This window comes from Trichoderma breve, chromosome 1, assembly GCF_028502605.1.
Source record: "Trichoderma breve strain T069 chromosome 1, whole genome shotgun sequence".
Classification (NCBI taxonomy): domain Eukaryota; kingdom Fungi; phylum Ascomycota; class Sordariomycetes; order Hypocreales; family Hypocreaceae; genus Trichoderma; species Trichoderma breve.
In genome coordinates, this window is record NC_079232.1 from 4,364,550 (window position 1) to 4,389,116 (window position 24,567).

General features: G+C 49.3%; 8 protein-coding genes across 8 annotated transcripts; 2 read left to right on the forward strand and 6 right to left on the reverse strand.

The window, feature by feature from the left end:
• Positions 1–594: 594 nt before the first annotated feature.
• T069G_01318 (hexokinase domain-containing protein) lies at positions 595–2,331 on the reverse strand (the record flags this gene model as incomplete). The annotated part of the gene is made up of 4 exons (XM_056168528.1): positions 595–1,374; positions 1,420–1,921; positions 2,012–2,029; positions 2,144–2,331. The coding sequence occupies 4 exons, from the start codon at positions 2,329–2,331 to the stop codon at positions 595–597; spliced, it is 1,488 nt and encodes a 495-aa protein (XP_056033844.1).
• Positions 2,332–3,640: 1,309 nt separating this feature from the next.
• On the forward strand, positions 3,641–4,625 carry T069G_01319 (gamma interferon inducible lysosomal thiol reductase (GILT) domain-containing protein; the record flags this gene model as incomplete). Its single annotated transcript, XM_056168529.1, has 4 exons — positions 3,641–3,889; positions 3,951–4,030; positions 4,122–4,404; positions 4,482–4,625. 4 exons carry the CDS (start codon positions 3,641–3,643, stop codon positions 4,623–4,625), a joined length of 756 nt encoding a protein of 251 aa, XP_056033845.1.
• Positions 4,626–4,630: 5 nt separating this feature from the next.
• On the reverse strand, positions 4,631–5,715 carry T069G_01320 (scavenger mRNA decapping enzyme c-term binding domain-containing protein; the record flags this gene model as incomplete). Its single annotated transcript, XM_056168530.1, has 3 exons — positions 4,631–4,733; positions 4,793–5,534; positions 5,643–5,715. 3 exons carry the CDS (start codon positions 5,713–5,715, stop codon positions 4,631–4,633), a joined length of 918 nt encoding a protein of 305 aa, XP_056033846.1.
• A 1,036-nt stretch (positions 5,716–6,751) lies between these two features.
• On the reverse strand, positions 6,752–8,527 carry T069G_01321 (uncharacterized protein; the record flags this gene model as incomplete). Its single annotated transcript, XM_056168531.1, has 3 exons — positions 6,752–8,201; positions 8,263–8,346; positions 8,406–8,527. The coding sequence occupies 3 exons, from the start codon at positions 8,525–8,527 to the stop codon at positions 6,752–6,754; spliced, it is 1,656 nt and encodes a 551-aa protein (XP_056033847.1).
• A 3,143-nt stretch (positions 8,528–11,670) lies between these two features.
• Positions 11,671–14,564, reverse strand: T069G_01322 (phosphorylase superfamily domain-containing protein; the record flags this gene model as incomplete). The annotated part of the gene is made up of 4 exons (XM_056168532.1): positions 11,671–11,954; positions 12,006–12,059; positions 12,123–13,738; positions 13,816–14,564. 4 exons carry the CDS (start codon positions 14,562–14,564, stop codon positions 11,671–11,673), a joined length of 2,703 nt encoding a protein of 900 aa, XP_056033848.1.
• Positions 14,565–14,915: 351 nt separating this feature from the next.
• On the forward strand, positions 14,916–19,419 carry T069G_01323 (FHA domain-containing protein; the record flags this gene model as incomplete). Its single annotated transcript, XM_056168533.1, has 6 exons — positions 14,916–15,871; positions 15,924–16,996; positions 17,047–18,138; positions 18,202–18,370; positions 18,431–19,314; positions 19,373–19,419. 6 exons carry the CDS (start codon positions 14,916–14,918, stop codon positions 19,417–19,419), a joined length of 4,221 nt encoding a protein of 1,406 aa, XP_056033849.1.
• Positions 19,420–19,931: 512 nt separating this feature from the next.
• Positions 19,932–21,556, reverse strand: T069G_01324 (uncharacterized protein; the record flags this gene model as incomplete). Its single annotated transcript, XM_056168534.1, has 8 exons — positions 19,932–20,093; positions 20,154–20,285; positions 20,338–20,628; positions 20,684–20,931; positions 20,986–21,206; positions 21,260–21,291; positions 21,339–21,385; positions 21,439–21,556. 8 exons carry the CDS (start codon positions 21,554–21,556, stop codon positions 19,932–19,934), a joined length of 1,251 nt encoding a protein of 416 aa, XP_056033850.1.
• A 770-nt stretch (positions 21,557–22,326) lies between these two features.
• T069G_01325 (uncharacterized protein) lies at positions 22,327–23,817 on the reverse strand (the record flags this gene model as incomplete). Its single annotated transcript, XM_056168535.1, has 5 exons — positions 22,327–22,636; positions 22,788–23,083; positions 23,192–23,373; positions 23,446–23,553; positions 23,622–23,817. 5 exons carry the CDS (start codon positions 23,815–23,817, stop codon positions 22,327–22,329), a joined length of 1,092 nt encoding a protein of 363 aa, XP_056033851.1.
• Between the last annotated feature and the right edge of the window lie 750 nt (positions 23,818–24,567).

Here is a 24,567-nt window from a genome sequence, read left to right on the forward strand (position 1 = left end):
CCAGAAACTAGGGGAATATAACTACATGTATAGGTAGTAGCAGATACTGGAATAAAATATTGATGGTAACTGAAAGTAGTGAATATTTGAAGAGCTAAACATTTATCACTTGCTAGAAGACTAGATGCGTATTCTAACATTCTAATACTTGAACCTCACGCAGTCGTTGGGGTGCTGAATAGTATTTTCCTTTTAATCTTATACCGTCGTTACTATAAAAAAAGGTCAGGGGTAGCCGGTTGATAGTTGCACAGAATTCTCTCATAGGTAAGGAAGCGATAGTTCAGCGGTTTAACAGGCACAATGTATCGTGTATCATGGCGTACACAAACATATATACTATATATGCATGTACACAAGTTGGTATAGCAACCTCCTCTCACTATCATCAATATCGCCCATCTCCCATCCATCAAGCCCTGGATTCGCTCCACGCACTATTCTATCCCGTCATAACAAGCCATATCCGTCTCTGGCTCTCGGTAATCTAAGTCGTTCATCTACGCTGTGCTTTCGCAACAAAAAGACAAAAGAGTTTTTTTTTTAAAAAAAAAAAGAAAGTCAAGGAGAGGAAGAAGAAAAGAGGAACCTCGCTCATGCCTCCGACTTCTTCCTACTGGACGACGCTTCAGCAACCACCAAAATACCCGCTCCCGTAACACCGCCATCGTGGCAAGGACTCAACACGACTCGCAGACGGCCGTTGTCACCGAATCTGCGTGCCAGCAGCTCGTCTAGAAATTGTTGGCAGTCGGCTAAGTAATCCTGGAAATGAACTATGCAGCCACCGGTGTAACCTACGCCGAGCTCGCGAATGGGGGAGCTCGTATCTGCGTCTCCGTTTGCGCCTGCCTTTGCGTTCTCGGGCAGCTCGTCTGCAAGTGTAAGCAGGGCGACGATGGCGGCGGCGATAATGCCTGATGCCCGCACTTCAATGGCCTTTGCAATGTGATACAGTGCAACAGCAAGATCTTCTGTCCACGAGAAAGAGGAGTCGGTACCTTCGGGGATCTGGCGTCGCAGCTTCTCCAGCAGGGCGGATGGGGGCTGTAGCGGCTTATAATGACTTAGAAATGTTGTTGTCAGGCTCTCTTTTTCAAGAAGCTTCTTCGGGAGCGTCTCAACGGCTACTTTGGACTCGTTGACTAGATAATCGACCAGGATGATTCGTGCCAGCTCGCCCAGATATCTCCCTGCCGTCATGTACTCCAGGGGCTGAAAGCCGGGCCTCTCGTTTTGCAAAGACAAGACATCGTCCCATTTGGTGACTAGATTTACCTCTGCCATAGGCGGCAGTGTGCCCTTTATGCTCCACTCGGTGTTGACTGCGATTTTGGCGTCGGCAACCTCCTCGCCGGGAAGAAGGCTCACCATCTGCGGGCGTTTGCTAGGATGCAACAGATCCAGCTTCAGGGGCACCGTAGCGTTAGATCCCGTCCCAAGAATCAGAGCCATGGCTGCTCGACGATGCTCCGTGCCGCCGTAGCTGAAGATGCACGACACCAGCGTCGATACGGCGTCGTTTGCAAGAGCGGTGACTTTAATTGGCGGTAGCTCAGTCCGTCCAGAATCTGCGTAGCCTTGCTCAATGTAAGCTCCCAAGTCGATGCCAGACGGCAGAGCGAATCCTTTGCCCATGTCCATCAACAAGGCGTGAGAGACGGATCGCTGCTCCATGGGGAAGCTGAAAGTAACGCCCAAGGGCAGGGGCACATCGTTGGGGATGTCAAATGCTTTGCAGCCTTCGTCCACAACGTCGGCGATGCATCTTCCTATCCATGAAAAGAGACTGTTTGCGTTGTCGTTTTTGAGATGGTTGTCAATGGGCCACGACCTCTCAAGTGGTCGCTGGACACGTGATGCAGGATCTTGGTGGTCACCATGCAGCTCGACGAAGCCAACTCGAAGATTTGTCCCTCCTCTAAGCAATATGGGGTTAGTATAAACGATCCAAGGCTTGAAGGCCCCCTCTTGATGAAATCCTCTCGTTGGAGAGGCCAGGTAGTCTCACATGTCTATTGCCAGGTGCCTAGATATCATGAAATTCATTAGCCCTATGCTGTTCACTTCCACCAAGCTTACATCACTCGATGTGCAGTATACTCTTGAATTGCACTCGAGGAGAGACAATAGAATCACTCACCTTCCACCTCCTTGCTCAGCGATAGGCCTCAAGATAGACTCAGATATCGGCGTAGGCAAGAACTGATCCCTCGAATTCGCAGCCAGGTCCTTAAAGTTGTCCAGAAATTTCCGCGACAGCTCCTCCGACCTATCGACGTCGATGCTCAGCGGCTCCAAGAACCGGTGGATGTCCGTGTAAGAAGCCATGGCTTTAGAGCTTTTTGTATGTACCAGCGAAAATGCAAGAAGAGACGCTATCAAGGGAATCTCATGATATTATGCGGAGGGCGCAAAAAAAAGAAGAGAAGCAGCCACCCGGGTATAAACCCCAAGAAAAAGCACACCCACACCCACACACAGACGCCAGATGACTCTTGATGGTGAGATTCCCGATATCCAAAAGGCAGGACGACAGGACACAGACAAAGTTGCTCACCTCCCTGAATAGGATGGAGATGGCAGATAGCAAGAAAAATATACCCGGCAGTGAATGGGAGGCGTTATGGAGCAAATGTTGGAAGCCGGTCAGAACGTAGCATCGATTTTTAGTGGCCTTTTTTGGAGGGGAACCTATGGGGGCTCGTTCCCTCTTTTCCTCCTGTTTGCTGGCTCTTAGGGCGGGTTGCCGGCGGTTTTGCGGGCGAATCTTGGTTGGAGATGGGGCTCTTTTGGTTCTTCTGGCTCTTCTGGAAGGGCTTCAGGATCACTGATTCGCAGCTAGTTTCAATGTTTGTTGCATTGGGTTAAAATAGGCCGGGCCGGGCCTTGCATGATTCAAAAAAGTACCGAGACGAAGCCTTATTTTGAGCGGTACCTGGTAAGTTGCGTTGTTTCGAACATATTGTTATGGACAGTATTACTGCTGCCTTGGTGCTACAGTAAGTGCCTGTGCTCTGTCCTACTAAGGTACATGTACTAAGAGATAGCGCTGGGCTGATGTCCAAGATACAGCCCTCTGTATTACTCGTACTCCGCATCACTGCTTATCTCATTAGTACTAGTAGTTTATAAATAGATTTCGACCATGAAAAAGATGTCAAACATGAGGTATAATCCACGACATTAAATGCTACCTACTTTAGAATGCTACGACATTCTTTTACTCTGTCCTCGACTCCAACCTCAAAACTCATTAACCGGTATATCGCTGCATCGGTACATCGGTACCCGAGTACTTCCAAAACAATAGCGACCCCTGCGGCGCTGCTCCTTTCGGACTAGCGCCATCCCCAAGCAACGCAACCGCTCCTCTCCATGACGCTATGCGCTCCGTCCAATCTCGTCGCAGCATCTTCGCGCGAAGCTCAAGTGCTTCCAAAGAAGAGGCATCGCCATAGTCAACTCTTTTTCTATCATTTTGGATATCATTTTATTTTATTTCTTGTTTAGCAAGAAAGTCTTGATCTACGTCCAGCTACATCTTCAGTTTTAACTGAGAACTTCTGTGCCAACCGACAGAAACAAAACACCCGCCCTTGACTTCCCCCATCACCGCCATCCATCCCGCGCCCTCATTATGGACGAGAAGCATCAGCATCAGCATCAACCGCAAACCATGGCATCTCCTCAGCGTTACCGCGCCCGTGATCTGCTGCTCCTCATCATGTGTTTCTTCGTGGGCGTTCACTTCTGGACACACTCCGTCACAGTGCCCCCTCTGCCGCAGCAGGCCACCGAGTCTCTCGCGCCGACGCAAGACGACGGCAGCGCCAATGGCCTCGTCCCATTTGAAGCGCACATCATCAGCAAGTGTCCTGATACCAGGGTATGCGAGAATCGACGCGACTATCCTATACTCTATCTTTTCTAATGGTCTCTCTCTATAGCACGCTCTCCGCAACTTGATCTTGCCCGTCATGCAGAAAATACACGACAAGGTTGATTTCAAGCTCTCGTACATTGGCAAGTATGTCAACCCAGCTCTCCCATATCCATGGCATCTCGCAATCATGCCTATCACCCACATCTAGCATCCATGCTAACACACTGGCACTCAGGCCCACTGCCAACGGCGGCGTCGACTGCAAGCACGGCCCCTCCGAGTGCATCGGCAACATCATCGAACTCTGCGCCCACGAGCTGTATCCCGACCCCAAGATCTACCTAGGTTTTGTCATGTGCCTGACCAAGGATTACCCCCAAATTCCCGATCGCACGCTCATCGAAGACTGCGCCCTCGAGCATGCCATCGACTTCAACAAGCTCAACGAATGCGCCGCCCGCGACGAGACCGCCCACGGCATAGAGTTGCTGCGAAACAGCGTCCAGCGGTCTGCTGAGGTGAGCCTCCCCCTTACAAATCGCGAGAATGGTTGGAAAGATGCCATGACAATGAATCTAACGAATTCTTCTTTTAGGCCAACGTGACGATTAGCTGCACCATCAGACTCAACAACGAAGTCTACTGCATCCGCGACGACGATCAATGGAAGGACTGCCCGAACGGCCCTGGGGTCAACGACCTCGTTCTCGCTATCGAGAAGCTGTACCGCTCGTCTTAAGCGGCTCATAGATATCCGTCCACAACTCGCTCGCCTCGCCCAACGTGTAGCTCATCGACAGCGCATCCATGCCCGTCTCGTCGTCTCCCCCCATCACCTTTAATGTCTCTAGAATACTGTCTAGGCCGACGGCCTTGCCCGTGGCTTGCGTGGCCCCGGCCTCTAACGCGACATGAACAATGTGTATATGAAAGTGGTAATAGGTCGGTTGATAGTGAACATAGAGCTTCAGCTGGTTCTCCTCGATGCTCGGGTACGTCTGGGTCGTGGCGCTGGTGACCTTGGCCTTGATGTGCTCCAACCAGGGAATGTGCTTCTTCTTGAGATCCCGCAGCGACCAAATGTCCCGCCGCTCCACCAGCGCCAGCAGGTGCAAGCCCTCGAGCGTCTTGCGGTCCCAGTTGAGGTCCGGCAGCAGGAGGAAGCCTTCGTCGCCGGCCTCGCCGAGCTTGGTTCTGTAGATTACGTCTTCCACTTCGGTCCTGCCCTCGATAATGTTGAATACCCAGTTTAGTCTCCCTTGCTCCCTCTTTTGCTGCATAAACGGCCGGATGTGATTCTTGTAAATCTCGGGTGTCTCCGTGACGAATCGCACGCCCTGCTTGCTGTACTTTTTGACGTGCGCCTCTGTACAAGGATAAATCAAGTTGATCTTCAAGTCGGCAAAGAAGTCGACGCCATTCTCGTGTCCGTTGTCGCCATCGGGCTTGACCTCGTTTTCCACAGGCCCTGTCCTGGCCATGCTCCACGCGTAAATGTCGTTGGCGCCTAGATTCCGCAGCCGCGAGAGCGACGAGGGCAGGCCGGCGAGATACACCTCTGATGAGGGGAACGTGGCTCGCTCGACGACCATGACGGCGGGTTGGTCGTCGATTGTGCCGTGGAGAGCTACGCGACGGCCTGCTTGGTCTTTTTTGTTGTTGTTAGTATCATGTTTGCAAAATGTTCATGTAGGGCTCAGAAGAATGAATCAAGTGGTGTAGCTACGAATGAATGGAAGAATGTGGGCATACAGACCTTGGTTGAGAACCTTGAGAAGCTTGAATTTGGGCACCGCCGCCTCGGCCTTAGCTTTAATCTCGGCGTCCATTGCGCGTGAATTGGACGATTTCTCGTAATTTAAGCAAGAATATGGCCAGAGGAGAATTACTAGGCAATTCTTAACCCGAGAATGACTTTTTAAAGGGGAATGAAGTTATGTGAAGCTGGGTCGTTGGTGAAGCCGGAGATGAATGAAGTCGAAATTTAGTTGCAAGTTCCAAGGTGGGAGAAGCTCAAATGCCCCTCCTCAACGGTCGATAAGATTACGGGTACCGGTACATGCACTTCGGGAGCTGTCAAAGGACACTCGAAAAGTCAATGGCACATCGGTTTCCAATTAATTAACGTGATCCGCCCACTAGCACCCAAGTTACGGTACCCCAAACTCCACATATACTATTTTACATTCTCAAGTAAACAAACATCGAAAGCACAATCCCTCCCAAACATCGCATCATAAAAACAAAATCGTTCACTCACATCTTTCACGCTTCAAAATGTCCACATCAAAAGAAAAGGCCATTTTTTGCTATCGAAACTAAGTAGGCAAGTATATCTGAGACGACGCCCCTTGTATGTCCATGCCTGTACTGTAATACGCAACACCTCAGTGTTACATCAGCGGTAATATGTTGCTCCAACTCTTTCAGCTCCATCACAACTCCATGCTCTGAGAAATGTAGCCCAGCCCAGTGACAAGAATGATTCCGCTCGCGCGCCATCCTCAAACTCTGGCTAAAAAAACATTAAGGTAGTTGTTTCATCTCAAGCTGTCGTCTCCAATTAAACATCAACTTCGTCGCTCCTGAAATGGGGTATTTTGAAAAAATAAAACGTTTGCAAATGTATCAAAACGCGGCGCAATCTCTGTCCCACAAATTCGGGCTTTGTGAAGGCGCTTCTCATGTACTTCGTCAAGAGGAATATGTGCATCTGAGAGGTAATCGGGTGGGTTGATATATGTAACGATGCAACATTTGTCGAAGGGAATAAATATCCTGTCGTTCCAGAAATCAGGAGAGTGGGTGAGGAGGAGACGGATGATGGGAATATTTATATATCATCAAACAACAGTGGGTGTTTTATCAAACAGGCGTCCCGTGGAGACCGCTGGCTCCAGTATCCGTCGAAGCGTCTCCCTCAATCGTCTTCCTCCAGTGCTCTGGCAGGCAGACGCACACCAAGGGGAAAGCCTTGAGGTCGCCGTGGCCCTGGGGCGAACTGTCTCGGGGGGCGGACGAGCTCGATACGCCGCTATCTCTCTGCGCCTGTCTCCGCGCCTCCCATTCCTCCGCTCGCTGATCAACCATGAGACCCGTCGCCCAACCGTCATCCCAGATGCCCACGACCTTGAGCATATCTCCACGCTCCAGAGCAAACTCATCCGGAGCCCGCGGCTGGTAAGCCCACAGGACGGCAACCTTTTCGCCAGGGTGAATGTCGTCTTGGGAGTAGTAGTCTTTGAAGAAAGGCAATTGCTCCGATTGCTGACTTGCCAGTCCGCCGGGAGATGAAAATCCAATGGGGCTACCAGGGACATCGCTTCCAAGCATAGAGTTACTGGATAGAGAGCCTTGCCTCCTAGATGTCATCGGTGGGCCGCGGAGTGATGTATAGGGAGTCTCGGGCTCAGGAGTGTCGCCAAATTCGGACGAGGACATGCGATCTCCAGCCTTGGGGGCATAGGGCACGGCGCGACCAGAAGGAGAGCTACCGTGGCGGGAAGGAGAGTTGCCCGAGTGGCCCTCTAAAGCAGACATGCGCGCGATACGGCCACCGGGAAGGATTTCATATCCTCGGGGAGCTGCCGCGCCGTCCTGGCTCATGGGAGGTCCTTTGCGAGCCGGGGAAGGCTGGTTGAAGATGCTGCCCTGTGCGCTGCTTGGTCTGCGCCTCATCATCCTAATACAGAAGAACAAGAGAGCAGCAAGAATGACCACTCCAGCAATGGAACCAATCACAATACCGGCGATGGCACCGCCGCTGAGGTGGCTGCCGCCACTGCTGGCAGCTGCCGATGGGGAACTTGTCGGTGTCGAGGTCGAAGTGGGCGCGGTAAAGGTCAAGGTGGCGGTGATATCGGGCAACTTGACCCCTTTGCATCGAGATTCGGCACCGGCACTGTAACAGCAGGTATCCGTGGAGTTGATGCCGCCGGCACCGCAGTATGAGCAGAGACCAATGGTGCTGTTACCAAATCCACAGTTATCCGGCTCATTATCCACGCCCACGATGCAGCCGCCGGAAAGGGCCTGCTCAGGAAGAGCACAGACAGTGAAATCGGCTCGAATCAGTTTATTCAGGTCACCGTTAGGGTTCCCGCATAAAGCTGTGTCGGCGGTGATGTAAGCTTCGCTCTGAGCGTACTCGGCACAGGTTTCGGCGCAGATGGGCTGCGAGTTTGATGCTGATACGCCGCAGCCAGCCGCAGACATCTGGACAATGGAGCTGCAAATAACTGTAGTGGTGTATCGTGCGTACATGTCGCTGGGGTTTGTATAGTTAATATTGTGGCAGCCAAATGTTGACTGGAACCTAAAGACATCACAGGTGAGCACATTGGGACATCTGAGCTGCACCTAATGGAGTTGCCTACTTGTCTTGGAGATAGGTGGTTTTGACAAAACTAGTCAATTGAGTGTCAAAAGTCTCTCTATCAGAGACATATCGCAAGAATGAGCTGTATCGCGGGCATTAGTAACCTGATCATCTGAATCCGGACAGGGGCAAGCAGCTCACAAAGTATCGATTAATGACTGGTTGGTGGATATAGAAGCAGCTTGAAAGGCCGGGCATGCTGTCGATCCCTTCAAGGAAATGCAGTCTTGAGCTGAAGCGGAGCCAGAAAGCACTGACAACATGGCTATTGATGCATTCCTGAGCGTCCATTGTCTGTGTCTCGGCTGTGATCCTCCATTATGGCCACGAGCCCTTGCCGGGCGTGTCTCGCAGGCCATTTTGACGAATGAGAAACTAGCGGTGGCCAAGGAATGCCCAATGAATCCCAAAATCTAAGCGCGCGGAAAGCTGAAATTATGTCTCGATATGTAAAAAGCCCGAAAACTACCGCAGAGAGTCGAAGCAAGGTCGAGTCGAGCGAGTTGCGGCGCCAATGCGGTATCGAGATGAGGTGAATACGAGTTTCGTAATGTGTTGCTGCTGGAACCAGATGCTATAAACGCAAGCTGAAAACAAAAAACGACCGTAGTAACCAAAAAGCCGAAAAAAGCTACGCAGTTAAAATTCTAGGCAGCGATTGAATGAATGTCGTGCGAAGTCGAGCAAGATTAGATTAACGCGATGTCGGGAAAAGTCGTGGCGAGAGAAAGAGCAACAACCAGGATACAAGAAGCGAAGAAAAATAAAGCCCATCAACAACAACCACGATCCAGGAAAGGAAGCCGCGGTTTGTCCTCGAAAGGATGAATGAAAGCTAGCAATTGCGAGAAAAATAGAAAAATAAAAAGAAGGTAAGGCCCAATGGCGAAGCTTGATGCCCGGGAAGGGGTGACAGAAGGCCGGTGAGTCGAAGCAGCGGTTTGGCGGTATCTGCTGCTGGTCCAAGTCGCTCCGTGGTGCTCCGACCGCCTCGAACCTGGCGAATCTCGACCTTGTTTTTTCCTTGTCTTTTTTTCCCTCTCTTTTCTTTTTTTATGTCGCGCCCAGGCAGCTCCAAGGTCAGACGCGAGTCGACGCTGGGAGAAGCGACCCCGTGGGCAAGCTTGGCGAGAATAAAATGCACGGAAAACGAGTGGCCTACGGACGAGGAGAAGAGAAAAGAAGAGGGATTCAAGCTTAGGCGAGGCGAAGAAACGGCTTCCTTGGGGAAACACGAAACTGGCAGCCGAAGCGACCCAGAGAAGCTAGGGCGTGGGATATTAGTAGGGAGGGGGTGGCCTCGAGGTGGAGCAGCAAGCGAGGATGCGAGACAAGATGCTGGTCTAGCGCCAACGATTGAAGGAGCCAAGATGAAGAAGAAGACGATTGTTGCTCTGTATCAAAGAGAAAGAGTGAGATAAAGGGAGGATGAAAGAAAGAAACGAAACAAAATAAACACAAAGCAGGCTGAGCGGAAGTGGATGCTGCAGGTAAGACTTGGTTGGACTTGGGTAGCAAAAGCAGATGGCTGGAACAAGTTGCGGTGATGGTGTTTTCGGGCTCTGCTGTACTCTTTTTTTTCTCACTGCCTCTTTGTTTTGATTGATTCCCAGCACTCGCAGCTCGGGCCAACGAGGCCAACGAACATCTGGAGTAGCGCCCTTAGCACGAATAGGCACCGGCTGTAGCGCTCGATAGTGCTGGACCGCCGCTAGTTCGGGCGGCATTAGGCAGGTCCTGAAGCTGTCTAGCGTCGACTAGGCGCAGGCACAGCGCTTCCATTGGCCCATTGCTGCAGTTTGAGGTGGAAACGAAAGGGGTCGAGCTTGGTGAGAGTTTATGCCCAAGCTTGAAGGGAGGTCGATGGATGTGGACGCTGCACAGGAACCCGAACCCGATCAACCTCAGGTGAGGTGCCACAGATGCATGCGCTTATACTCGAGTGGATTGTGGAAATCTGCAGTGCATCGCGAGTGATCGGAGCGAATCTTCAGCGGGCTTTTGCGGCTCCCGTTCACCGGCCAAAAACACGTACGCATGGAACTTCGTATTGGAGGCCCAGCTCCACCATCGGGTATTATCCAGATTATGGAACATACGAGACCGGTACGGTACAGCGCAGTACATGAGGCTTATGCTGCTCCCTGTCAATGCCGCAGCCATTATTTCGCATAATGTCAGGTACCGCACGAGTAGCATCTGTCCAGTCTCGAAACGCAACGACACGCACGACTACCGCACCAGTACTCGTATGTACTCTTCGCGAGGGATTCGCGAGGGATTCGGTAGTCAAGAACATCATCTTTCACTCGAAACAGCCTTGCCTTCACTTTCTCCGACGATCAACAAACGTCCAATCTCGCTCTCGCTAGCACGCAGGAAAGAAAAAAATATCCTAACCGTCGCAAATTTGGCGAGCAGGGATATTGCGGATGGCGCCGGCAGGGGGTGCGAAACCCGCCTGATTTCTGCAGCTCTGTGCCAAGCACGTCTGCAAGGGCAATTGCTCGCAGAAGAGACAGTTCAGTTCAGTTCAGTTCAGTTGTTGTCGATGAGATGAGTGCATCACAAGTAAACTCCAGTTTGTTTGTTTTGTCTCGGCAGTGGTCATTGCTGGGTAGCAACATGACATCAGTGTCTTCAACCATGTGTTGCTGGCAACGTGTGTGTATCTCGAAAGCTACGATATCGACTGGAGTCAAACGTGTCACTCAAACACTCAAAAGCTGAGCAAGCTTTCTCAAACCTCTTATTTACCGTTCACTTCGCTTCCTCGGCTTTCTTGCTCTAGTCGGTAATGTTCATAGCACTACCAAGCACCGCGAATCCTTGAAGATGAATCAACCCACGTAGACAAGCATAGGTACCCTGCGTAATTTTGCTCCCGCAATCGTCCCAACATTCAGCTCTGCCTCTTCTCCACGTGGACTAGCGGAGCTTCAATCTCTACAGCAGGTCCACTCTCCCTTCTCGTTGCTCCCTGGCAACTCGCGTCTGCAGATAGGCCCTAGTTGAACTGTTCGTGCGCTGAACCACCTGCGATCTGTGGGTGAAACCTCCATGTATGAATGTCGATGACTTCATCGATCGATCCGACTGTGGCTCCAGCCGTGCTTCATGTAGAATGAATCTAAGACAGATGTTTCCTTACGTGATTCATACCTTGCTTAATATGATGAATGCACAACATCTCTGTTCCCCGACTCAAGGGTAAAGGGCATCTTGAGGTCCCTGCGGTAAGGATACCCGGGAGGTAAACCATATAAACAAAACTGTACAAGAGCTACAACATTGTGAGGAAACAAGTATTTCCATGAGATTAGTCGTATGCAAGGCAATTAAATTTAACAGATTTTGAGGTAGTAAATATAAGTTGATATACAAGAGTCAATAGCTATGACCTGTGCTACCGAGCCGGCCTCCATTCCCCTAGGAATGCCTTCATGCAAGCAGCCGCCGTTGCGGCAGCATATCTCTGCCACTTCTTGTTCTTATGACTATCGGCATAGTCACACACGCTTTTAATCACAACCGTCGGGAAGCTTTCCCAAACACCAGCTCCTTCCATCTCAAACGCAATGGCCTTCTCGCGGGAAGCAATTTCGTCGCGATGCTGTCCAGACTTCATGACTGAGTCCCCTGACACAATGACGCCGAAATGGATCACAGGTTTCCGTGCTTCTAACATCCCTGCGGTAGATGTGTCTCTATAGTGACCAACACCCCTTGCCTTGTCAACACGGGCCCGGTATACCAATTCACTATCCTGACAATGAAGTTCCTCACAAGTTGACTCTAGTGCGGCCTCGCAGACATCGTCATCTGGGCCATTGCAATTGATGCAGATGGGGCACGAGCCGTCTTGATGTTTGTGGCGATACGTGGATAGGTATAGCTTATCGTCCTCTGCTGGATATGAAGACTGCTTGAAGCCATCTTTCTCGCAGAGCTCCTCAAGATGGACAGAAGTTTTGTCCTTCAGCGTTTTACGGCCCCTTGATCCCGAAAGTTTTGTGAGGAATGCCCGAATCTCTGCATTTGGCCGACCTAGATTGTCTTGCAGGGTATCCCTTCTGACAGCCTTATTCGTATATTGCCGCCCAAAGTCAAATTGGACCAGTGCCGTGCTGATGATAACATCGCCGAGGAGGACCTCTTTTTCGTCATCTGTCCCAACTGGCACGCCTCCGCAGATGCCCACTACCAAACCAAGCCTAATTCCAGGAAAGCTGGCACGGAACCCGGCCGCCACACTCGCCGAGTTCACTTTGCCCATACCTGGCATAAAGGCCAAAACAACATCGTGGCCACACATCTTTCCAGTTGTATAAGCGTTCGGATCACCTGGTGCTTTGGAGTATGAGAAGTCCTGTTCGTAATAGTCATCGAAGAGAGCCTCAACAGCGTCGAATTCGACCCGTAGTGCGCAGATCAGGGCGATTTGGAAACCTTCGCGAGAGTTGGGTCTAAAGCTACAAAAAGAGGTTTCGGAATGCGTGATATTGAGATCAGATAAGTTGCTATTTTCACTTGGAGCCGACTCAGAGACAGCACGGGATGACCAACTATGCTGTTCCGGCGTCCGTCGTCTCTTGATTCCTGCTGCAAAAGGTTGAGATTCTAAAGATCGTGGGGCCGTTTTCCAGGAGTGGCCAATTTGAGCCCTGTTGCGGTCATCGGACGCAGGCGGCGACTCTGACCTCTGTCGTTTGTGGGCAGGCCTGGGGATGGACTCTGCGAGCCCCAATTCGAGTTTGTGAACAACTTCCTTGTAGAGCGTTTTCCGTATTCTCGAGTCTGCACCCTTGCTGTCAAGGTCACGAGATCTCAATTTCTCAGCTATCTTGCGATGAACGTGGAGACAAGCTCTAATGGCTTCGAGATATGAGTCGCTTCTATCCTCTTCGAGGCGGTCCACGTAGCTCACGAGCTTAGCCCAGGTGGCTTGATTCTGGCTATTGTAGGGACTGATCTCTAGATCGATACATTGGCCAAAATCAATCTCCAACAGGAGCTTTGCAAAGGAAAGCAGTGCAGGGTGGCCCATTCGAAAGCTATACGGATCGGCTGTCGCCGGAAGCTTCGAGCCAAATGCCAAGTAGGGGAATCCTTCCCTGGGACCTGGCTTTGGGGCATTCAAGAAATAGATCCTTTTCGAGGTGATGTCGGCGTCGAAGAAGTCCATGAGGCAAAACCCAAGCTTGACAGCCAGTGCTCGTTTATCCTTTGTGCTAAATTTCTGCTGTGACGTTCCATGAATCAATGCATGGAGATCTAGAGGCTTAAAAGCCCCTTTCTCGATGAGCTGGTTAAGAGATTCCTTGGATGAGGGGTCCGGCCCGGAGGAAGTGGGATTTGCCCAGGCGCCGAATATCCCATACTTCTCAATAAGAAGCATTAATGCCTTTCCTTGACCGGTGTGCTGTCGGATGTCTGTACAGATATCGGGAATACGAGAAATTGAAGTTTCACCACTTAATGCTTGGTGAGTTGACACGTGGAAAGAAACAAGTGCGGGTATTTAAGAAAAATGTAGGTCGGGTGTACATACAGATCAACAGACTCGCACTGCACCTCCTGCCATAATTCCAACTCTGGACATGGTGAGAGCATAAGCTGCAAGCTTGGCAAAACCGATTCCTCGTCGGGGTCCTCGATAAGCTTTAGTAACACCTCGTGCGATGTTCCGCATCTAAAATGTTCGAACAGAGTGCCAAGAACAAACGTGGATCGGTTTCGTATTCTAGCCTTCTTCCACATTCGCCTCTTTTGCTGTTTTTGGAGAGGCTGAATAGTTGGCTCTCGAGGTGCTGACGCAGTCAATCTACTGAGAGTATCGTTGCATTCTGTGACAATCTGCAGACACCTGCCGAGTTCGGCACCGTTGGGAAGTTTGAAGAGGGTTCTGTTAGCACCAATCGCCAGATCAACTGTTTCAGATGTCGACTCTAGAAATGTGGTCAATGCCCGTAACCGGGGGAAGACCTTTTCATGACTATGGCTTTGACCCCATGCAAGGCTAGTCGAAACAAGACTGTCCAATACAAGTCTATCCAGTAGCAAGCAGAGGCTCTCTAGCTTTGCTTGGCAATCCTCAAACTCTCTCGAATTCAGGTCCCGAGGAAGTTCCTGGACTATGAATGCGCGCCGAAGCTCAACCTCGAATAAGTCGGCGTTGGGATCTCTCAAATCATTGAACGGCCGTGACTGCATGTGAACATATGGCGCTTTCCGGTGGTCTAGGAGAGACCCTATGCCGCGGAGCAAGCGCCATTCGCTCAACTCAATGAGATATGGCATCTCAGAGATGGAGTACTGAAGGCTCGGGTTGGTGGATTGAGTGACATGCGGAGGAGATGAGGCTCAGCGATAGGATAGTGGAGATGGCAGTTCATGGTTGGTACATGCAGTGGTATCGAATCCTTCGTACCTTGTACTGACTGACCCGTGACCGGGATTACAGGTACATGTACCTTTGAAGATCGTCTCGCCTCAAAACGCTCAAATTGGGGGCGCATCACAAAGCTGTTGCTTCCCCGCTTTAGCATACATGGGTGTTGCTCCCACTGCTAGGCAAATAACGACTTTAACCTCAATTCGTCTATCTATCTACATCTAGCAACCGATGCATAACATGAGATTTACAGCAGCATGCCAGTTAATTCGGAGGGCGAAGATCTCCTCTATAATCTAGCTTATGAGTGTGAAGGTCTCTTCTACCAGCTGCAAGAAGCCTTTCAGAAGACGCAATCCGAAGTCGCAACTGTTGAACTATGCGCCGAGTTTCAACAACGCTTCGCGGTATGGGCAGCACATCTCGGCGTTTTTGCTCGAAAGAGCCAATGCCTAGACACGAGGCTCCGAAATCATCCGGATCTTCAAGATCTCGTTGCTCGGTTGCTGGATGTCCTCCGTCGCAGCTTGCAACAATGTACGGCGGATACGTCTAGCCACGGGGAGGAAGAAGCAGTTCCAACAGCAGCTCTGAAATCAATAGACGATACCCTCACTCGACTGAATCGTCTAGGGGTTACCATTCGCCAGTCCGGTCGTGGCAAGTTCGATGCTAGAGCTAAGAAATTCGCTGCGGGCCTTGATCTAAGCTTATTTGCGTTTCTATGTGCCAACGCCGTGCAAGCTTTATATCCGGGTGCCCATCAGTCTCTCAAAGACTATCTCAGCAAATCAATGACAGACAGATATGCAAGGATGCTATTCTTCGGTTCTCGTCATAAAAAACTCGAGACTCGCCGAGAACGACGCATAGGGCTGGCACCCATCCATGAAGTACCCAATTCAGAGACACAGCCAAGCAACCCCGTCATCCAGCTGGCTGTGATGCCCAAGAATCCAGTTCTAGCTAACATTTTACGGCCGCCTTCTGCACCATCTTTATCCGATTTGTCTAGCGTCAATATGTATCAGATCAGAAATCGCCTCAGACCACCAGACGAGGCATCGACAAGGTTTCACAAAACGTCGTCGATTCAGGTAAACCAAGGCAACTATCCGCGACTACCCACAACGGAAAAGGGCAGTAGCATCTTCACCTGCTACTGGTGTTCTGAACTACTTAGTAAAAAAACGCTGTCTGAAAGCGAATGGCGGTATGTAGTCATTCTCAAATATCAGAGATGAAAGATGCTAAGTTACTCTCAGCCAACACATAGATCGAGACCTCAAGCCTTACATATGTCTCTCGGAGGGATGCCCTGAAGCACACCCAGCTTACCCTACTTTTGACGAGTGGTTTACACACATGGAACTGCACGACTCGCGATGGCATCAGCAAATTTACCTGACATCTAGCTGGGTGTGTACCGTCTGTGAATTCAACCAAGACGTTTACAGCAGCCCGCAAGCCTTGTATTCTCACCTGGAAGAATCTCATAGTGACGATTTCACAAACGAGCAACTCCAAGCCATTTCACGACAGAGCAAAACAGAAGAGCCGAGAGCTTCAGACGACTGTCTTCTTTGCTGTTTTGAAGTGCAAGACAAAGGGAACACTGACGAGCCGATGTTCCCTAAACGACGAAAAGGGCAGCCGAAGCAAGAAGCTAGCAAAAGAGCTAGGAAGACTTTGGAAATGACGAGTCCCAATCCTCACAACTCAGATTTGGACCTCTCTGACAACTCTTCCGACTCGGACGGCATGAGTTCTCATCAGAATAGAAGACAGCGTAACAAAGACCGTTCCAAGGCTGTAGCTCGGCATGTTGCGGTACATTTACAAGTACTGATGCTTTTAACCCTACGCTTCGTCGCAGCCTTGGAACATGATGATGAGGACCTGGATGATGGAACCAAGAGTGATTCCGTCAATATCGATGAAGGAAACAGCGCCTCAATTGGCGGTACTGATCTAGGAAAACTATCTCACATCGACTCCGAGGTAGACGTCATAATGAAAGATGGAGCGGATGAGGACGACGGAAACCAGGCGGAGGGCGCCATGGAGCTAGATGACGACGTGGATGATGACATCGCGGATGAAAGTATCCCAGTTCCTGACACAGATTTTGATCTCAATTTCGTCCCAAGGCAATACGATGATCTCGAAGCCAAGGATGATAAATTTTTAAACATGGTCATTGAGTCTGGAGCCTACCAGTCTTGGCGAAGCGACTTGGTGGACATCACGGATATTATCTGCGTGTTGTATCCGCACTCAGAGGTTGCTAGCAAGGAGGCCCAGCAGCTGGCCATGAGAGGATCGCCATACATCATCGGTAAGAACGAGGCCGACAGTTTTGGTAAGACGAGGCTCACAGTTTTATAGCTAAAAAAGATCTGGAGAACCACCCGAGCCTCTTCGAGCCTGACACCACAAGCTATGGTGACTACGCCATTTTACTACGGCTGTCAAGCCAAACTAAAATCCCTGCAGCTGGTTTTGCCTTTGGAAGACATCCTAACAGGTGTGATATTGCCTTCGTTAATGATCCGCTGCGAAGAATCAGCAACACGCATTTCCGGATATACGTCAATGAGTACGGCATGGTTATGATTGAAGATATGTCTACTAATGGCACTCTCATCAACAAAAATCTTCTGACTTATCGTAACCCAAAATCCTCTAATAAGCGACTTATTTCACAAGGGTTAAGCTCGGGAGATATTATTTGTCTCCTTCTTCACAATGATATGAACGATCTTTCTTTCCGAGTTCAAATCCCGCACCGAGATGATGAGCAAGAGGGGGCATACGTGCATCAAGTAGGGGAATACCTTGCTCGCTATGCCTCACAGGCTGAGATTGTCACCGGGCGGGGAGGTTTACCTTCAGATATGGACGTCGTTTTGGAAGCCGCAGATAAGTCTTATCGCGAGTCTATGATGGCGCAAAGGACTGCTTCCGATGAAATCTCGTCTCGCAAAGACTCCCTTCACGAATCGGTGGTGGACAAATGGCAGCGGCAATCAGCCGATGGAGTGGTTGTTATCGAGACACGGCCTGATGAGGGGGGCCAGGAGGAGTACCATGACAATCCCAATGCAGATGTTAGACTCGACAACGAAATATATCCGGACGATATCCAACGGTTAAGAGTTACCCAAGAGGCTACTGATGCGTCCGCGTCCATATCTCGAGATCTGTCTTCCGAGGGCGATCGGCCTCTGTTGAACCTCATCCGCCCCACTCCAGTTGCTAGTCCTGCCCCTTCAAACTCCCAGGAGTTGGATGGAGATGAAGAAAAGCCTGAGATAATCCTCCAGGCTATGGATATTATTCTTGGTAATCATATCTCGCGGTTAACAGAGAGCCCGTTGTTGTCCGACTTATTAGGCAAGTGCAGGGACGCCTTAATCTCCCTCCAGAAGGATCTTTACTTGTTTAGCCGGAATCATGCTATGGATGCCATAAATAACCGTAAGTCATTCCATTCGTCGACTGGATCAAGAAGTTACGGTGCTAAACTGCCCTTAATACTAGCTCTCCATTCCCGCTCGCTTTCCAATATATCCCGGGATCTACAGTCCACTTTGCTCAAAGAGGAACGCCTTCTATATACTGGAAAGATCAAACCTCTCGTTTATAGCGTGGCGTTCTGCGAGGAAATTACGAACTATCAAATACGCCTAGCTACTTTAAGTAGTCAACTGTAAGTCTTCAGATCATGAATATGCACGGAATTCGTACTGACGTATGATGTGGCTACCAGACTCGAGGAGCAGGAGGCTCAGCCCCTTTCCGAATCAGAGATTGAGGCTGTTCCGCTTGAGATTTTGCAAGTCAACGATCATCATTATAGAAAGGGTGTCCGTATCCTTGTACGGCCTTTTCTTGAGTCTCCCGATTTGGTCTTAAACTCTGGCGGCAGTAATTACAAATGGCTCGCACTTCGCGCTGATAGGGCTCCCCCAAATAGCCCTAAACATAAGGTCCTGGCTATAACTCAGGATTCGATAGACGCTAAATGTACAATTAGGATACCTAGGTCTATCGGAGATGACTTATCACGGCCGCCGTTATGGTTTGAACTCTACTATCATGATCCAGCTCGTAATAGCATTGCCTTCTTAAACAGGTCGGCTGTGCCTGTCTCACTCACCCGGATGTCTCATGCTAGCAGCAGCTTGTCACTGCATGAATCTTATATCGTTAAACCGCGTCTCCACAAGAGTCTTAGGCCGGGCACCTTTAGGCTTGAAATGGAAGATATTGCAATGCTGGACATTCGGATATTGGGAAAGCGACCAACTGCCGCGAAGCCAGTTACATCTGGCCGCGAATTGTCTTCTGGGAATGAGGACCCAGAAGAAGCGAATGAGACAGAAGATGAATTCTTCATCCCCCGTCTCAAAAGAGTTGGCCATGTGGATTTTGCGCGCGATGGAGAAGAAGGAGAGGCACAGCGTGAGCGCCTGCGCCTGCGCATGCTCCCGCGCCAGCGCCAGCGCATGAATGAGCACGCAGATGAGTCGGGGCTTGAGCTTCCCTGGCGCAATGTGCCGCCTTCTCCTCGTCACAACACAGACACTCGGAACTCTGAGGAACATAGTGAGGGTGTGCCCAGCAGGGGCAGTAGCTTTAGCGAGTTAGACGGTATGGTTCCCTATGTCAATCAGACACTCTTTCCTTGCTGACATGCTCAAAAATATAGATGTATCAGTTACACAGCCCGCTTTGGATGAAGCTCTGGCTGAATGATGAATCATTTCGTAATCGGCGACAATGGTGTCTATCGATGGGTTCCTTCAATGTCATCGTCTGTCCTTGCATTGGCATAGCTAAACTAAAACAGAAACAGACTTCGCTCCTAAACGCTGCTTTCTTGATGCTTAGACGGTCTTGTAGGAGGAATGATAGTATATAAGTTGAATAGAGTCCGTCAACCTCCACATACGACCATAGGTAGTGGAAAATTCGGGGTCTCGTCTGCTCCCCCAGAGACAAGCCACTAACCGGCAGATTAGTAGTTGAGTGGGAGACCATCAGCGAACACCGGCTGTTGTATGTTTTTTGCCTCTCTTTTTGTGCGTCTCGATAGCAAGATTGTATGATCTGACTGCATGGAACGAGAAGTATAAATGTAGCAATTACAGCTGTCCCTTGGCCATTACGATCCAAGGTGTCAACCAGTTGCTGACAAGGTTCATCTGCTTTCACCGGCAACGTACGTTGATTTTCTCATTGAGTCGGCCAGGACTTATTTGGATAGTCTATTTTTTGTCCCATTTCCCACGCTTATGGCCCAGCCAGGCGAACCAGACGACAAACACAAGAATAGTAAACGGCGCTACAGTGACGGGGAATATCCACCACTTTCTATAAACCTGCATCTCTCCATCCGCAAAATTGAAAATGGGAGTGCTCAATATCGCCTAGATGTAGACAATTAGCCTTCGTACTGCAAAGATTATCAAAGGTGATGATATTCTCACCGCAATAAAAGTGCCAGGGAGGAATAATAGAGTGACTGCCGCAATGGTGAGCATCGCAGCGCTGTCTTGCCGTGCTAGTTCGGCGAGCTCCCGGGTCGACTGACTCTCTGCTTGGTTGGCAAGATGGTATAGCTGATTTCTCGTCAGTAAATAGAGTCAAATTCATCGTTCCAGCATCCCTTACTAAGTCAATCCGTGTTTTGGTTCGACCGCTGTAGTCGGAGATCAAGTAGGTCAGTGACTGGCAACTCGAATCCAGATATTCGAGAGTCGCAGTCAATTGGGTGATCTCCCGCGCTGATAGATTTGCGTATACGGTTGTTATCGCATAATATCGTGACGTGCAACTCTTAAAGAACTTCAGAAGGGCAGAATAGTCGGACAGATTCCGTGCTAGTATATGCCACTCCCGAGCCAGGGCATGCAGCTCATGGATGGATTGGTTGTTAACCTCTGAATGGTCGACTGTTTTGTCCTGGAGTTGATGAGCATGCGGCTAATAAAAACAATTATCCCACATAGAATCTTACTAAAGCTTTTAGCTCTGTGCGCTTCAATGCAATGTCTTTCTGCCATGTCCTCATTGCTTCATCCGCAATCAAGGTATCGATGTAAAAGAAGCGCGCCGAGAGTTTAGCATCCTCGGCTACATCCCCGAGAACCCGTGCAAGCACCGATCCGGGAAGATCAAGAAAGAAGTATGTGGCTGAGCTTTTGGCTATTGAGAGTTGCGTGCACGAGTGCTTCTTCTCTTGAGGGATGTATTCGTAGAAAATCTCTAATTCGTGTTAGTTATTGCAACAGACTGCTTGTATCACGAGCATTGCAGTACCGAAATCCTTTTTGTGTTGCTGTTCCTTGTAATCATCGCTGTAGCACATGTGTTTTGCTGAGTACCAGTGCCCGATGCCGCAAGTCGCCTCAATGAAAGTGTTGAATAGCCCTGCGTGCTTTCGGAGACATTTTAGCATGGCTGGATTGATAGCGGCGGAGATAATCTCGCCTTGCCTAGGACTTTTTGTACTAGGAGTGACTTGACGAGTCTCTAATAGACTGTGAATTCATGTTAATAGTTATGATTGTACGACTTTAAAGGGAAAACTAACATTAATCGTAGTTGTGCTTGTGGTTTCTCTTTCTACAACTTTAGTTAGCGAAAGGCTTCCTAAGCATGGGTTGCCATACCAAAAAGTTCTCTAGCTCGGTAGCAAGCTCAAAAGCACGATCAATTGCTGAATAAGTCAACTTCAACTGTACCCCAAGAGTTGAAGTGTTATGTATTTACTTATTTTCCCATCATGAAAGTCCATGACACGGACTGCAGGCCAAACTCCTTGCCATTGTTCCCTTTCCTGAAGCGCCACTTCCAGCTCATTGGCATCGATGACTTCAGGTTGGTTCATGGCGGTTAAAAGTACAGGCCGTTATCTATACACAGCTTTCGAGAAATAGCTGCCTATTGTTATTCCTCTTAGCTTCTCTCTTTTGCGCCCTCGTGACCTGGTGTATATATGCATAAGCTGATTGGCCAATCAAGAGGAGACTGTAGTATGTCAGCACGATTTCTCAATACTAAGAGAATGGGGAGTCGTTGGAGCGATCAGGCGGTAGATAGAATAAGCGAATATTATTAAAAACGCTTTTTTGGGGGGCTTAAACTGGCGGTATAATTGATGTTGGCCGAAGGTTAGGTCGGTGGATGGGTAATTTTGTCACTGGCGTGTAGATGAGGTATCTGAATTCGATCTGATTGTTATGATGACAACTAACTGTTTAATTACTTTATTCTAAATGAGTTTAGAGAAGCTAACAATTCTTCAGTCGTGTATTCTGAGCCGAAGTGGAAAGCTACTATAGCTTTCCTGGCTTTCCAGATTGTGACAAGTTCATACTTGACATGTAGGGTTGATGACAAGAGAATTACATATTAGGGCATATGCTTATAGCGCAGTATTCACTTTAATAGAGCAGGGTATTGAGTCACGGGGAATAGCTGATAGAAAAAGCATATAGATTTACTAGTAGATAAATGACAGACTGAGGTAAATACAGGTACAGTTAGTTGCAAAAACGAGCGAACTTAAAAACATATAACCACAAGAGACAACATCCTAGCATGGGATATGCCGGTTTATATAGCATTGCTTGCCTGATCCCTGCCGTCACCGTCTGTTTACTGGTCGACAAGGTTGGCATTGATGGTCTTGGGGTCAGAAGCAATAGCACCCAGTGCATTGACAGCCTGCGTCCAGTTATTAGCAATTGTAGTCGGAGATCCGACCGCCGAGATGCCAAAGTTGGCAGGATCATAGTTGGGGCTCGATGGTTCGGTGAGAACATGGTATCCGTGCCCAGTCATTGCGGCTACCAAACCGGTGACTGCAGCGCCCTTATCTTCAGTTGAAGTTCCGTTAGCCCACTTGAACGAGCACAAGTAACGATCGTCAACGTCATTGGACTCCAAGTTCGCCTGCAGAAGTCCCCTATGTTTCATTATGTTAGCATATAGTTGCTTGCAAGAAGGTGATTTTTATAAAAGGACTCTTCTTGTTTGTTTTTCACCAGGACGTGGCGGCGTTAAGGGGGAGGGGTCTTGGTTTGGGACAGGGACGAAGGCGTATATGCAAAACGTACATGAGTTTGGCAATGTCTTGCTGTCGAGCATTCAGCAGCGACCTCTTTTGCTTAGCGGTGAAGGCTTGGGATGCCTCGAGCATTGCCGCGGCAGTGCCGTACTTGACCTCCCAGCCGCCTCCAGACAGCTGCTTGACAAACGCCGCATGGACTCCCTTGCCGGTGAAGTCGATTTCGGCGGCCTTGTTAGACAAGATGGACACGTTGATCACAGTACCCTGCTGAGATCCGTACTGAGCAATGTAGAACTTGACTACGGGCGCGATGGTTGCAACCGTGTTAGGTTGCGCAGCGAACTGTATCAAGATACATCTAATTGTTAGCCTTACTCTTTTCTTTCTCTCGAAGCATATCCAACTCTACGCCAAAGATGAGGGCAGGGAAGGATCGGGGGCACATCTTACCGTCGCAACGGGGATTCTTTGACCATTGCTATCGACAGAACCTAGACCGCAAATAAAATTCTGGTCCGGTAGGAAAGCACCGGGGTCAGAAGCAATTTGGTATGTTCCGTCGGGAGCTTGGTACGTGGTCGCATTGCCATCGAAGGTAGGGTTGCCGCCACTGTTCACCAGCTTGAAGGTGCCTAAGAGGAAACCAAGGTTAGCCAACTGATTCATTCACAATTGCGAGGTTAATACTTTGACATCACACGTACTTCCTGGCGAGCCAGATTTTCCCAGCGTTGCGAGCTTCGAGTTGCTGATCTTTGTGACAACATTCGAGCCCGGTAGATCCTTGGTAGCAACAGGCGAGATGCTTGTCCCTAAAAAGATACGCAAATTAGCAAGGCCAAAGAGTGAACAAAGGAGGGAAGGGTAGTGTTGTTCCTACAAACATAGTAGGTTTGAGTTACGTCGATTTCGAAGGTGGTATCGCCACTATCAGCCGGGACATACTGGCTTGCGATGATGTTGCCGTAGACAGGACTGCCGCCGTTGTTGGTAACGATGGGAGTGGCACTGAAGAAGGCAAAGTTGTTGTTGAACCCGGAGTAGTTGGTGAAAAAGATCTTGTATGTAGTAGACATCGTGAATGACAAAGTGTTCTTTCGAAGGCTGTGAAGAGTATGATATGTTTGAAAGCAATGAATTGATATGATCTCAGTGAGTATGTTTCTTGGCTTGTGTTGATGAAGGAGAAGGGGGAATAAAGGGGAGGTTTTCAGTCTTTATATATTCGCTTTCTGCCCTCTTCCTCCTCTCTTCCATCAACTACTCCTCTAGCAAAGATCATCAATCTTCACGCCCTCTTTCCACTGAATTACATAAAATAAGACATACACGGCACAGGTTACCACGTTCTTCTACCTCATGATATCAATGGCTTCAAAATAGTGATATCATTAATAAAGTATTGATCCCTATTCAGGCATTCAGCTGTCTTTCAAAACGCCACTTATACGGGACAACATCGCGAGCTGAGGCCTCGGCCGCACTGGACTGAGCTGCTCAACAAATAGAACAATGAACATCATCTGTAATTCAGTTGGTCTGTCTGTAATTGTGCATGTATGACTGTTTGAATTAGGCGCCACAGTACAGCTTTACATGTTTATCCTCATCTCAATATCAGCTCTAGCTGGTCTAAAAATGACCACTTTGATTATCAAAAGTAAGTCTCATGTCTTTCATATTTTATACATACCTTTCATATTATTTACATAACTATTCAGCCAGCCATTGTCTTCTTGATTTGGATATACCTTGCAGCGGTGTTTTGAATCCTTATGACAGCTGATGAGACTAGGCGCCGTTATGGAAATATTGGCTCAGCTTGA